The sequence below is a fragment of the Cervus canadensis genome, chromosome 28, assembly GCF_019320065.1.
Source record: "Cervus canadensis isolate Bull #8, Minnesota chromosome 28, ASM1932006v1, whole genome shotgun sequence".
In the NCBI taxonomy this organism is placed as follows: domain Eukaryota; kingdom Metazoa; phylum Chordata; class Mammalia; order Artiodactyla; family Cervidae; genus Cervus; species Cervus canadensis.
In genome coordinates, this window is record NC_057413.1 from 46,367,737 (window position 1) to 46,381,109 (window position 13,373).

The window sequence follows — 13,373 nt, forward strand, 5'->3', positions numbered from 1 at the left end:
GCTTTGAACCCAAGTTTTTCCCAACCTTGAGCGTTTTCCATTAAATATTCTGCTTCATCCAGTGATTCTATTTGCTCAGTTAATTCCTATTTTGGGTCTGTAAGTAAGTGTCCGTCATTGTTCTAGCAGAGGGGCTTCGCAGGTGGCGTTAGTGGTACTGCTTGCCAATGCAGGAGATATAAGAGACCTTGGTTTGATCCATGAGTGGGAAAGATCCGTAAGAGGAGGGCACGGCAACCCACTCCATTATTGTTGCCTGGAGAAGCCCATGGACAGAGGAGCCTGGCGGGCTGTAGCCCATAGGGTCATAAAGAACTGGAAAGGACTGAAGTGATTTCACATGCATGCACAACTGCTATGAGTAACAGATATTTATGGAGCTAAGTGTGTCACGGATATGAAAATGAGTGATTCAGGTGTCTGTCCTCGAAAAGCTCTCCGTGAGTTTTCCATAAGGCTTTAATGCATTCTCCTTGTCAGTAGTTTCTCTATCCCTCACGTGGGGCAGGAGGGATCCCACAGTGTCCTTGGGCCAGGAAGCCTTAAGAAGGTGTAATGGGAAAGCAGTAGCTGGATTCCAAAGAAAAAGGGCTCTCGTGGATGAGTCTTCACCGTGGGTAGCTCCTGGAAACGGGGGAGGGTGGCCCTCTGGACTCCCAGACGGAGCAGCAACCAGTCTGGCCCTGAGTACTTGCTCAGTAACATCATGTTAAATGATAATGAAATGACTCATCTTGAAAAGATCTTTGGTTTTACTGGCCTGATGTGTGGAGGGAATAGAGCCTAAAAGTTTAGGATTTGCAGCTAACATAGTGATTTTTGCTTTGGTGGTCAGGGTTTACAGCGTTAATGGACAGGTTCAGCCTGAGCTGCAAGTTGGAACATGACATGGACAGACTGGCCCGCATCTTCAGTTATTACATTAGTGACATCGTGGAGCGTGAGTGACTATTGTCGGGGAGGAAAGAGGTGTGGTGCTGGACCCCTGAGGGTTTGTAACAGAAGGGGGCCTGGGGTACTTTAAAATGTACAGTAAGAGTGACATCCTTTTAGTGTCACTCATCCTTAATATCTTTATATCTTTTTGCCACTGATGAGCTAGATCTTTGCCTGTATCTGCCATTATACCCAGTTTCACATCCTGTTGATTCATCCTGTTCAGAAAGGGGAAGAAAGTGCTGCTTTTTACTTTATATATTTGTATTTTATTTCAAAATAAAGTATTCCTCAGATTGTCTCTTCTAACAGTAATATGTACCTCATGTGTATATCAGATAAAACATACAGAACACCCTCCCATTCTGTTATTGCATTTTGATCTGTTGAAGTAGGAATGAGTGTTTACTTTCTGTCATGTATTAAGCTTGTGGATATTTGCCTTATCTGGAGCAGGGGGAGTTTTCATTTGTACAATAAACATGTTTTGGGTACCATCTATGTGACATACGTTGTAATATAACATTGCCTTCCTTTACTGACAGTATCCTGTTGAGTTATGTCATTATTCCGAGATTCACCAGAATAATTACTTCATGGCATTTAAGTGACTATTTGACTACCCCTGTACCTCTGAGGAACAAGAGAATTCCCTGGTAGTCCAGTGGTTAGGACTCCATGCTTCCAATATTGGAGTCCAGGTTCAATCCCTGGTCCAGGAACTAAGATCCTGTAAGCCGTGGGGTGTGGCCAAAATTTTTTTTAATTTAAAAATAAAAAGTCTTTCAATTGATCTCTCCAAGTTTAGATGAAAGGGGGAGATGAACATCATGTATCATGTATTTATTATAAGCAAGAACCACTGGGTATTGGAAACAGATGGGAAAATAAAATAGATGCAGTACCTACCTACCCCCATGAAGATTGTATTATTGGGAACTGATGGAGGATAGGTGTTAAGAATGGAAGCTGGAAGAGGCATTTGGAGCAGTTGCAGCAAGATAATGGAGATCTTATCTAGCTTAGTGGTTCTCAACCTTTGCAGCACATTGGATAACCACTTAGAAAGCTTTTAAAAATCCTTTCTAGACTTTACCCCAGACCAGTTATATTAGAACATCTTGGGTGAGGCCCAAGAATGAGGATTTTTAAAGTTTCACAGGCAATTTCAGTGTGCAGTAAAAGTTGAAACCATTGATCTAGATATATGGCAATGAAGGGAGCTATATGGAGATGACTTGATTTGAAATATAAATATTTCACAGTTCAGCAGGCAGGATTTTCTAATGTATCTGATTTCAGTGGGAAGCAGTGAGGAAAGGGATTCTCAGGTTTTCTGGCTTTTGTGACTGAGTTTATGGTGGTATCACTTAATCGTGATGGGAAAGATGGCTTTGAGAAGGAAAATTAAGGGTTCTATTTTAATAGATTGAGTTTAAAGATGTTAATAAGTCAGTCATTCAAGGGGAGAAATGAAGTTAGTAGCTGTGATTAAGATGGAGTTCAGAGAATAGATCTGTTAAGAGTTGAAAAGTGAGTTGATGGCATGAAGATGTTAAAGTTAATAAATGATTGAGTCCACGTGGGGCGAGTGTAAATAAAGAGCCTAAGACTAAGCCTTAAGGAATTCCAGGGGAGGATTTTGATTAGGGAGAAAGAGCCTACAAAAGAGACTGTAAATCAGCCAGTCAGGTAGGATTTTGTGGTATTTCTGAAGCCTAAGTGGAAGTAATGTCTCTGGAAGAGGGCCATTCTAGCTGGGTTGAAAATGAAAGGGTATCAAGTGCAGTGATGTCAGAAAAATAGTGAATTTAGCAAGATGAATGCTGTTGATGACAATTTTAGTGAATTGGTGGAAATGGCCAAATTGGAATAAACTGAGAAGAGAATGGTAAAGAAAATAAGCATGATTAGGATAGGAGGGGAAACTTGTATATCACCAGTCTCTTGAGAATTGTTTTGCTGGGACTGTAACAAAAATGAGCTAATAACTAGAGAAGAAAACAGTCAAGAATACATGGGTTAATTTTGTTGTGCTTTGGTTTTTTGTTTTTTTTTTAAAATATATATTAATGGGAATGATGGAGTAGAGAGAAGATAAGAAAGGGAGTGAAGTTTTTAAGAGGGTGAAAGGGACTAGGATCCAGAGAACAAATAGGATGGTTTTGAAGATAACTTCAAAGGGTTTTTGAGGAGGACATTCCCGTTTTTAGAGAATACGGATATAGGAACCACAGATTTGGGGGTGAATTTAGGGGAAAGAAAGAAGGAATCTGAGCTTTAGAGAGAATAAATTAACCAGAAAAAAAATAGGAGGAAAAACTCAGTAGGCCATCCTTTTCATCATATATGACCCTGCCCATGATCTGGCATATCTCTGATTTTTGACTTGTTTTCCTCTCTCTCCCTTACTTGATTTCAGATGTGCTCTGTTTTGGAGGAGATATCCTAAATATCACAGGTATTTTTCAGGTTTTTTTTTTTTTAATATTTACAGCACTGTAAGTTAGGAAGACTGTATTTAGATGGAATTTGGCATATTTGTTTATTCAACATTGTTTGGTTATTTAACATGTACTGGGCCCTGGGAAAGCAAAGATGAGGAAAGCACAGTCTCTGCCTCAGAGGATCTCTCAATTTAATGGAAAAGCTGTGTCCGTAGTAAGCTCCCATGTACTTTACATTTTGTTCAGATTGAATGACAGGAAAATAAGTACCTATAAAGCATTCATGAGAAAACTAACAAGAAACTTGGTCACTAATAGCAGAAGCTAAGTATACGATAGGGAGAGAAGTCTAGTTTGTCTCTCCTTTCTGGAGAACTTCAGGATCATTAACAGCTATCTGCCACAGAGTTGGCCTATCCTTTCATTTAAATTTAATAAAACCACTTAAAATCTTAAAATTCAACTTGAATGTAATCCTACATTTTGTGAACTTCTTAGCTAGTACCTCTCCACTTTCTGTTAATATACTGATGGAAAAAAGAGAAAGGATTAGCAGAAATAGCCTTAGTTTTAGGAACATTTCAGCTTCCACCTAGTAATGTTTTTATATGCTGAATAGTTTTGAGGATCTAAAGCAGTATTTTAACCTAGCATGATAAATAGGGCCAAGAAACCTTTTCTGACACCTTGCATGACATCTGCATTGCTATGGGTTTGCCCTGGCGAGTGAATTCAGATATTTGATCTCTGTCAGCCTGTCTTTTATCTCTGCAGGGAATGTACTCCTAGCACTCTGGACAGTGGAACAAAATCAACTGAGTGACATCATTACTCTGGTGGCAAAATGCAGTCTCGAGATACAGGAGAAATTTGGGATCTACCATACCAGAGAAGGCCAGGACCTGCAGCTAAAGATAGGTATTAGCTACTAAAAGAGTGATCAGTTGAAAAAATAATAATAAACCACTATAAAAATTCAAAAGATAAATGACAACCTAGGGAAAAAAAATTTGCAACTTTTGTAGACAGTGGGTGAATTTTTCTAAGAAAGAACGCCTAGAAATCAAGAAAAGACTAACATTCTAAGAGAAAAATGAGCAAAGAACAAGTAGCACATAAAGAAAACATCCCTTGTAACTTGTAGAAAACTGGTCAACTTCATAATAAGAAAAATACTAATTGAAAGTACCAATTTAGATCATTTCTTATCTATAGATACGGAAAAATTCAGATGCTGAGCACACTGTTGATGAGGTTGTGAAGAATAAGCCTCACACATTGCTGATGAGAGTTAGTAGTGGTACAGCTTCTATGGAGGTTGATTCAGTAATCTCTATAAAGATTACAAATACGTTTTTTCTTCAACCCAGCAATCCTAACATTTATCTTTCAACCATAACATTTATCCTATAGGTACATCTGAATATTTATAAAATATCATATGTACTAAAATTATTGATTGCAATATAGATTGTGATAAAAGGTTGAAAACAATACATCTATGGGAGACTAGTCAAATAAACAATAACATGTCTACCTAGTGAGATTCTCTACAACTTTAAAAAAGGATGTTTTGCTATAGCAATAGCTCCAAAATATAGGGGAGAAATAGCAAGATGCAAAGCACTGTGTTTAGTATGCTACCTTTTGAGTAAGGAGGAAAAGTAAGAATTTTTATTTGTTTATATTTGTATAAAGAAACACCAGAAAGATATATAAGAAACTGATAAAAGTTACCTATTGGGGGAAAATAGTGTAGATAGATATGTAAGTTGGAACCAAGACTTTTTAATGTATAGTCTTTATATAGTTTGGTTTTTGAACTATGTTACTGTATTACATTATCAAAAATATAATAAATGCCATAGAAATTTAAAAACTGTACACAGGCCACAGTTGCAGCAGTGGCAGAGTCAAGGTTGAAGGGGAAGCGCTATACAAAAAACTGCTTCCCAGGCATCCACAGCCTCCAGGGGTTTCTGAAGTAAGGGCGAAAGTTGGCTCCAGCTATTCATTGGTATTTTGAGGAGCAGAAGTGAAGAGTCGTATTCTGAGTTATATGGCATCTCTCCTACCATCCTTTTTTTTTGTTCTTCTGGTTTTTTTTTTATTTGTAGATAATTCATAATTGATACTGTACATAGACATATGTATATACTTTTGAAACCATCACCACAATCAATGAACATATTCAACACTCACTAAACTTTTCTGTGCCCTTTATAAACTTTCCCTCCCTTCCCTTCATATCCCTTAACAACCACAGATCTCCTTTCTATCTTGGAGTTTATTTTTAATTTTTAAATAATGTTATATAAGTGGTATCATACAGTATGTACTTTTTGGCTACGTCAGTTCAGCATAATTTGAGATTCATCATTTATTGTTATCCATTTTGGGCTACTACAAATAAAGCTGCCATGAACATCTGTGTACAAGTCTTTGTATGGACATTTGCATTTACTTCTCTTGGTTAAATACCTAGGAGTGAAAGGGCTGGATCATAATGGTAGATGCATGTTTACCTTTTTCAGAAATTGTTAATTTTTTTTTTACCAAAGTGGTTGTACCATTTTACATTTCCACCAGCAATGTATGAAGGTTCCAATTTCTCCATGTCCTAATCAACATTTTTTATTATCTGTTTGAGGTTGAAGAACTTCCTTTAACATTTCTCATAGTATGGGCTTGCTGGAGATACGGTTTTTTGTGTCTGCAAAAAAAAAACAAAAAAAAAAACGTATTTCACCTCTGTTTTTGAAGGGTATTTCCCCTGGGTATAGAATTCTAGTTTTCCCCTCTTACATGAAAGCTGTTCTGTTGTCTTCTAGCTTGCAGTGTTTCCAACAAAAAAGCTTTATTTTTGTTTCTTTGTATATATTGTGTCTTCTCTTCCACTTCAGCTGCTTTTAATATATTTTCTTTATCACTGGTTTTAGGTAATCTGATAATGATGTACCTTGGTACAGTTTTCTTAATTTTTCTTAAGCTTGGGGATCTTTGAGATTCTTGGTTCTACATGTTTCTAGTTTTTGTAACATTCAGAAAATGTTCTGCCATTATTTCTTTAAATAACTTTTAACTCTTCCTCTGTTCAGTTATATACCTACTAGACTACTTGAAATTGTCCCACAGCTTGCTGTTGCTATGTTCATTGTTTTTTTTCCTCCCTGTATTTCATTTTATATGGTTTACATTGCTGTGTTTTCAAATTTACAGACATTTGTAAAAACCAAAATTGTATACCAAAAATATATACCCCTGTCATTCTTTTAAAATTGCTTTTCCCTTGTTGTTGGATTGGGTGGATTGGGTGACTTAACCTAAGGGCATACTTCTCCTTGTTATTGTCATTCTTTCCCAGCAAGCAAACCAGTTTTTCAGCTGTTATTAACAATAAAAAATCCTCCAGAGCAAGAAAAACAGGAGGCAGAAAAAAAGGGTATGGCAAAGCCCATTCGTGGTGAAATACCGATTGCCTGCTCTCTCAGTCCTGGTTACGTATGAGGAGAGCTGGTATGGTTACAGAGTGGCAGAGCTCCTTAGCATAACCGCTTGGTCTCTGCCATCAGGACCTAGCTATGTTTTAGAAGAGCAATTTAGAGAGAAGACTCTCGGATGCCTAGGATCCAAGAGCTTCTTCCCTCATACAGCACAGGCTTGTTTGAGTGTCTGCCTCCAGGTGTATTTAACACAGAAGGAGATCTAGAGCAAGGTATTATTTTTGAGGGTGAGCTCACCTAATACTTCTGCAGCTGTGGGCAATGAGTTTGGTATGATGCATAAAGCAATGTAGGGATTCCAACCCCACCGCCCCCCCCACCCTTTGCATAGTTTGCCAGCTGAGTTTGTCTAGTCATCACTTGTCTTCTTTTCTCTGGATAGGTCTGTCTGCAGGTCGGATTTCCCAGTTTATTGTTGGAGATGAGCAGCGACAGTACCTCTTGGTGATTGGGCGGGATGTCGATGGTGTCCAGTTAGCTCAACGGTTGGCTCAAGCAAATGAGATTGTCCTGTCCTGGAACTGCTGGAAGCTCTGTGAGCAGTACATGTTTGAAGTGGAAATCATGAGGGAGGATGAAGCTGTGAAGGTAGGAGGCTGGTCGCATTCACTGAAAGTCCTGAAAAGTACTTCCTACTACACAGGGCAGTACTCTGTCAGTGCTCAACACCAGACCAAACCAGTAACCACTGGAACTTTATTTTGGAGGGAGGTGGGGTATACTCTCCCAGGAATATAAGGCAGAATAGTAAGGTGGAAAAGATAAGCAATAAACAAGGGAAATGCCATCCTCAGCCCTCTATTAAAGAACCAAAGGTAATCTGGTCGGTGGGTGGACACCGAATTGAGCAGTTCCCTTTCTATAGTTAAGAGATATGCGGATCATTGACCCATTTGATTTTGATGAGCATTTTTACAAGTGCCTCGATTATCTGCCACATTACCGGACAAGTGCTGGTAAGTTACTTTGTCCTTTATTATACTACCCATGCCCATTTCAAAGATTAATTTTCTGCATGGCTGGAGACATTTTGTTTGCTTTCCTTCTCTCAGACATTCTAAGAACTGCCCTGGAGTTGGATCCAGATTCTGCACTTGAGCAAACCCTGCGGAAGCACATAATGAAAAACCTTTTGAAGAAGGTTGTTTCCTAGTTCTTGAGTCATTGTGTATAGGCAGTGTGTGTTTCTATAAATAAGTGTACATGTACATATGTGACAACCATTCATATTGATCCAGTTCATCTCCTCCCCATTGTAATACCAGCAGATTTTCCCATCTGCACCAGTTACTGACATGTCTTATAAGTTTAGATTTCTCAGTCCTAGAAAGTAGAAACCATATTTGGTTTTTGTTTGTCCCTCTGGAAACTAATACTCTGTAAATAGCGTATAGATTGTATGCTTGGTAAATATTTGTTGATTGATTCTGTATATGTGAATCCTATAGTAATATAATGACTAATAGAATTAGATATATCAAACTATGTCTTAGACAGGAAAATAGAAAAGCTTGGCAAATTTCATCAGTAGGTTAGATTTAAAGTCAAATGATTTTGACTCCAAGTGCACTAGTTGGTACATGTTCTGTGCCTCTTGAACCTGAATTTTAAGTTTTTTGTCTAATATCCGAAAGTCCTTTTCTCGTGTTTACCATGGAATATAGAATTTAAATGCCTAAACATGATACTGAAATTGAAGATACAGCAAGGTGACTCACTGTGTCTTTGTAGATTGATGAAGGCCAGCCTATGGAGTACATATCTGAATTCCGTACTGTGACTATAGTTTTGGTCAGCCTCGAGTTCCACAAGACAGCATGGATGTTGCATTTGTGTCATCTTATCCAGGAGGCTGCATTGTACATCTCCACAGTGATAGAGAAAGGGGGTGGCCAGCTGAGCCGGATCTTTATGTTTGAGACAGTAAGTACAAGGGAACTTGACATATCAACATTAAAGGTGAGTGAGGAATAATAATCTTATGACCAGTTTCTCTCTCACTGATAGATGCTCTCTCTCAAAGATAGACACTAGAAATTGAATTTTTGAAAGTTCTTATTTCTCTTGGGTTTTAAATTTCAGTTCTTTATATAGTTAAATGAAGTTTTTGTCTTCTTCTTTAAAAATTTCCATGTTGATGTGGCGTAGGATTCAATTTCATGAATCTTATAGACTCCTTCATGCCTAATAGAAAACCCAGCCAGGAAAGGGTCTGGCTTCACTCAGGGAAGCTAGTTCAGTTGAGGCAAGCTGTGTTTCTTCCCCAGGTCAACTTCCCTCTTCTTTCTTTGTCCCCTGTCTCAGGGCTGCATGTTCCTCTGTGTTTTCGGCCTTCCTGGTGATAAGAAGCCAGACGAGTGTGCACACGCCCTGGAGAGCTCCTTCAACATCTTCAGCTTCTGCTGGGAGAATCTTGCTGAGACCAAGTGAGGAGGAAGGTGGGGCAGAGAGGAGCTTCTCAGACCCAGTGGGGCTCTGCAGGCAGGGGAGGAGGTGGTAACAAGTAGCAGGGGTCAAGAGCATCCAGAGTCTGCCGAAGGGGAGGGAACATGCTAAGGGAAGTCAGAAGACAAGATATGTTAAGAAATCACTAGATACAAAACCATGTGCTAGATTCCCAGGGGAAATGGGTGTAAGCTTTCATCCAGTGGGGTAGGAGAGGGGAAGGTACAGAGCATGCATAGCAAGATGCTAGAACGCTGCAAAGGAACAGCCAATATGTAAATCAATATACAACTAACATATCTGTACGTGAAGAGATGGCTGCCTGTCTTTGGGGAGGGAAGGGGAAGGAAGGGAAGTTGTGGAGCAATTACTTCGATAGGAAGGGACTACAGCTGGTTAACATTCTTCTTCTTGGCTTTCACTCTTGGTCTTTCCCAGTCCTGTTGATTTTTCTGGAATTCACACTGAACTGATCTCTTGCCTCCGTATCCACACCACTCTCCCACCTACAAAAGCCTAGTCCTAATGAAGTTGTGCAACTATGACATGATTGGTTGGAATTTTTCAAATGACCATTTTTTGTTTTTCACTAGAAAGCTATAAGGACAGTGTGTTCATGAATAGATTTGAAAAACAGTCATTCCTAATGTCACCGTTGAGTCAAAGATTTGTTTGCTTGCCATACTTATTCAAGATGAATAAAAATTATATCATGTACTGTCATACTACTTTAACATTTTTGAAATATGATAGTATATGCTGCCAGTGTGAACATTTATATCCTCCTACACATGAGGAAACTAAGGAAGAGAAGTTACAGCATGTAGCAGAACTGGCAATGACACCCAGATCTTCTGTCCTCAAACCTGTGTTACTTTCATTACCTCATAGCTGCCTCTTACAAAATACAAATATTCCCTTTTCATACTGAAACTTAGAGATTGTCTCATCCAACTTCTTACTGGGTTAGCCAAAAGGTTTGTTCATGCTTATCAATAAGATGTAACAGAAAAACCCAGAAAAACCTTTCGGCCAACCTGGTATTTTATAGATACTCAGATACTCAGTGAAAAGTGAAAGTGTTAGTCACTCAATTGTGTCCAATTCTTTGGGACCCCATGGACTGTAGCCCACCAGGCTCCTCTGTCCATGGAATTCTCAAAGCAAGAACACTGGAGTAGGTAGCCATTCCTTCTCCAGGGGATCTTCCTGACCTAGGGATTGAACCTGGGTCTCCTGATTGCAGGCAGATTCTTTACCATCTGAGCCATCAGGTATGTGATGGCTGTTCTTTCAGGCTTGTTGAGATCCGCAGATACTACAGCCTGCTTCCCAGTCGTACCTCCAGTATGAGTATGCTAAGCCATTCCTTCCAGTGCGGTCTATTCTGTTTCCAAATTTTGCACTGACTTCTGGTCTTCAAGGGTCCTGCTGTTAGCCCTTCCTTTGGTCATTAGAGACTATCTTAGAATCCCTTTAAGCATGCCTTCTATGACTCTTAGACCATAACTTGGTCCTTTCAGTCTTTTTTAGTTTAGAATATTGTAGATGTTGAGATGAGCTCTCAAGATCTTGTCTAGCTCTTGGTTCGATCCTGGTTCAATCCTTGGTTTGATCCTTAGTTTGACCTGGGTTCGATCCCTGGGTTGGGAAGATCCACTGGAGAAGAGAAAGGCTCCCCACTCCAGTATTCTGGCCCGGAGAATTCCATGGACTGTATAGTCCATGGGATCACAAAGAGCCGGACACAACTGAGTGACTTTCACTTTCATTTTCATTGTAGATGTTAAGAGCTAGACAAGATCTTAGAGTTCATCTCACTTGGCCTCCTTAACTTAAGTAAACTAAGACCCATAGGTCATGTTGAAAAGCCAAGTAATTTGACACTAATAGAGTCTAAAATCTAGTTTCCAGGCCAGTGTTTTTTTCCCTCAAAGATACTTCTGATTCAGTAATTTCCTAAAGTGTGTTTGGTAGAACATAAGTCCCTTTAAAAATACTGAAAGAAAATATCTTCATGGTCATGTACATTTGGGAATTGATACAACTATATTTCCTTCTTGAAGGTTCACAATATACATTAACATTAAAGTTTCTGAGTAGTCTTACAGTGAAGAAATTTGCTGTATTTTGTTTTATTCAACATTTCCCAAATTTACTTGATCACCAAACACCAAGACATAAAACCCCAGAAGGATGAATGTTCTAAGTAGCATATTTTGGGAGATGCTTCTATCAGCAGCCTGACATTCTGAGTATTCCTTTTCTCTCACATTCTAGCATTATTTGATCCATTAACTCTGTATAGTTCTATTGATCTACTTTTCAGTTTGGGATTTTATGTGAAGTAGCATGGTGTAGTGGAAATAACATTGGTCTGGGAGTCAAGAGGCCTGGATTCTCATTCTGGTTCTAATATTAACTCGTACAACTATGGGAAAGTTAATTAATGGGTTGTTTTTTTTTTTCCTTCTGTCAAATGGATTTTAAATATTTGCCCTACATACCTCACATGTTTGTTAATTATCCCTCAAAGGATCAGGTGAGGTAATGAATTTGAAAGTACTTCAAAGAGCACACATAAAGTATCTGATGGATACAAGGTATTTTTAGTGTTTTCACTACTAATAGCTCTTCAAATGAAATTCCTAGAGAAGGAGAAATATTTTGTTCCTTTTGACTATTTCCCTTATATTCAGTACTTTGTACCCACCATGTGGTGCTGTCTGACAGCAGCTTCTGGCTGTATGCATTCTGGACTCTAAAACTAGATTTCTGGATCTAGGGGAGTGGCAGTCTGGTGCCTGACTTAGAGGCTTCTGAGTACATAGTTGTCAACTCTTATTTTTCTCACCCCCAGGCTTGTTTCCATCAGTATCACCAATGGACCAGTATTCTGTGGCATGGTTGGGGCAGTTTCAAGACACGAATATACAGGTAGGATAGGATATTTGGACTGTTAGGTCTGTGATTTAGAGGGCAAAGATGGAGGAGGTGATCAAAAAGTCTCCATCCTTTTCTTCACTGTCTCTGTGATACAGTTATTGGCCCAAAAGTAAGCCTCGTGGCAAGAATGATAACTGCTTATCCGGGTTTGGTGTCCTGTGATGAGGTAACATATCTGAGATCTATGCTACCTGCTTACAACTTCAAGAAACTCCCAGAGAAAATGATGAAAAACATCTCTAACCCAGGGAAGATATATGAATACGTTGGCCATAGAAGATGTATGTGAGTGTCATTATGCGATAGTTCACTCCCATCTGTTTTATAGAATCAGGGCATAGAAATAAACAGTGCTTGATTGTATGAAATTAGAACAATGCTTCTAATACGGGCCTGATGGAATAAGAGACGTAAGAGGAGGGTTTCATGTCTGAGATCTTTAGATTTTATGTTGAGCTCTTAGCTCATTCCTCAGTGAACTTCTTCTGTCCAACATGAAGAGAATAGTAGTAGCAGGTCACTAGTCTAGATGTTCTTGTTTCTTTGTGTACTTTCACTATTTACTTCCCTGAGCCTGGAACAATTAATAGTTTTTCTCCCCTTCTCCCCTTGCAAATTTTTTTAGTTTTTTAAAAACTTTTATACAGAACTCTGGACCTCTTTGATTGTTTGAAAATATTTGTTTGTAAGGACAACTTGTCCTCTATTTAAAAATATGTTATCTATCCCAATCTGTTTTTAATTAACACATTTCCCTTTTTCCTTTTCCCCAGAATGTTTGGGAAGAGACATTTGGCCACAGAGAGAAATAAAAATCACTCTTTGCTAGGTAAGTTTCCCTTTTTACCTTAAATCATAATTTTGTAGATCGTTAAATGTGATTTAAAAAGCAAAATGTGATTTAAAAAGCAAAAAGAGACTAAATGCATATAAGATTGTAATAGAAAATAGAGAGCAACCTTCTTAGTGAGTTTATGTTAAGTTTGAGGAGGACTTGCCATTTCTTTTCCACTTTGGATGTTTACATTTCAAGTTCCAACATTTAGTAAGAATCTTTGTAAGGATTCTCATCTTTAGAGAGAAATCTTTAGAGGGA

General features: G+C 38.6%; 1 protein-coding gene across 1 annotated transcript in view; it reads left to right on the forward strand.

The window, feature by feature from the left end:
- The window catches only part of LOC122429837 (adenylate cyclase type 10-like), a 36,096-nt gene that overhangs the window by 463 nt on the left and 22,260 nt on the right, over nucleotides 1-13,373 (forward strand). The window contains exons 2-12 of the mRNA XM_043450496.1: nucleotides 836-940; nucleotides 3,359-3,397; nucleotides 4,158-4,301; nucleotides 7,269-7,474; nucleotides 7,752-7,842; nucleotides 7,939-8,027; nucleotides 8,618-8,809; nucleotides 9,191-9,312; nucleotides 12,192-12,268; nucleotides 12,373-12,562; nucleotides 13,051-13,106. Coding sequence (XP_043306431.1) covers nucleotides 836-940; nucleotides 3,359-3,397; nucleotides 4,158-4,301; nucleotides 7,269-7,474; nucleotides 7,752-7,842; nucleotides 7,939-8,027; nucleotides 8,618-8,809; nucleotides 9,191-9,312; nucleotides 12,192-12,268; nucleotides 12,373-12,562; nucleotides 13,051-13,106 — 1,311 coding nt within the window. The remainder of the gene's footprint in view (nucleotides 1-835; nucleotides 941-3,358; nucleotides 3,398-4,157; nucleotides 4,302-7,268; nucleotides 7,475-7,751; nucleotides 7,843-7,938; nucleotides 8,028-8,617; nucleotides 8,810-9,190; nucleotides 9,313-12,191; nucleotides 12,269-12,372; nucleotides 12,563-13,050; nucleotides 13,107-13,373) is intronic.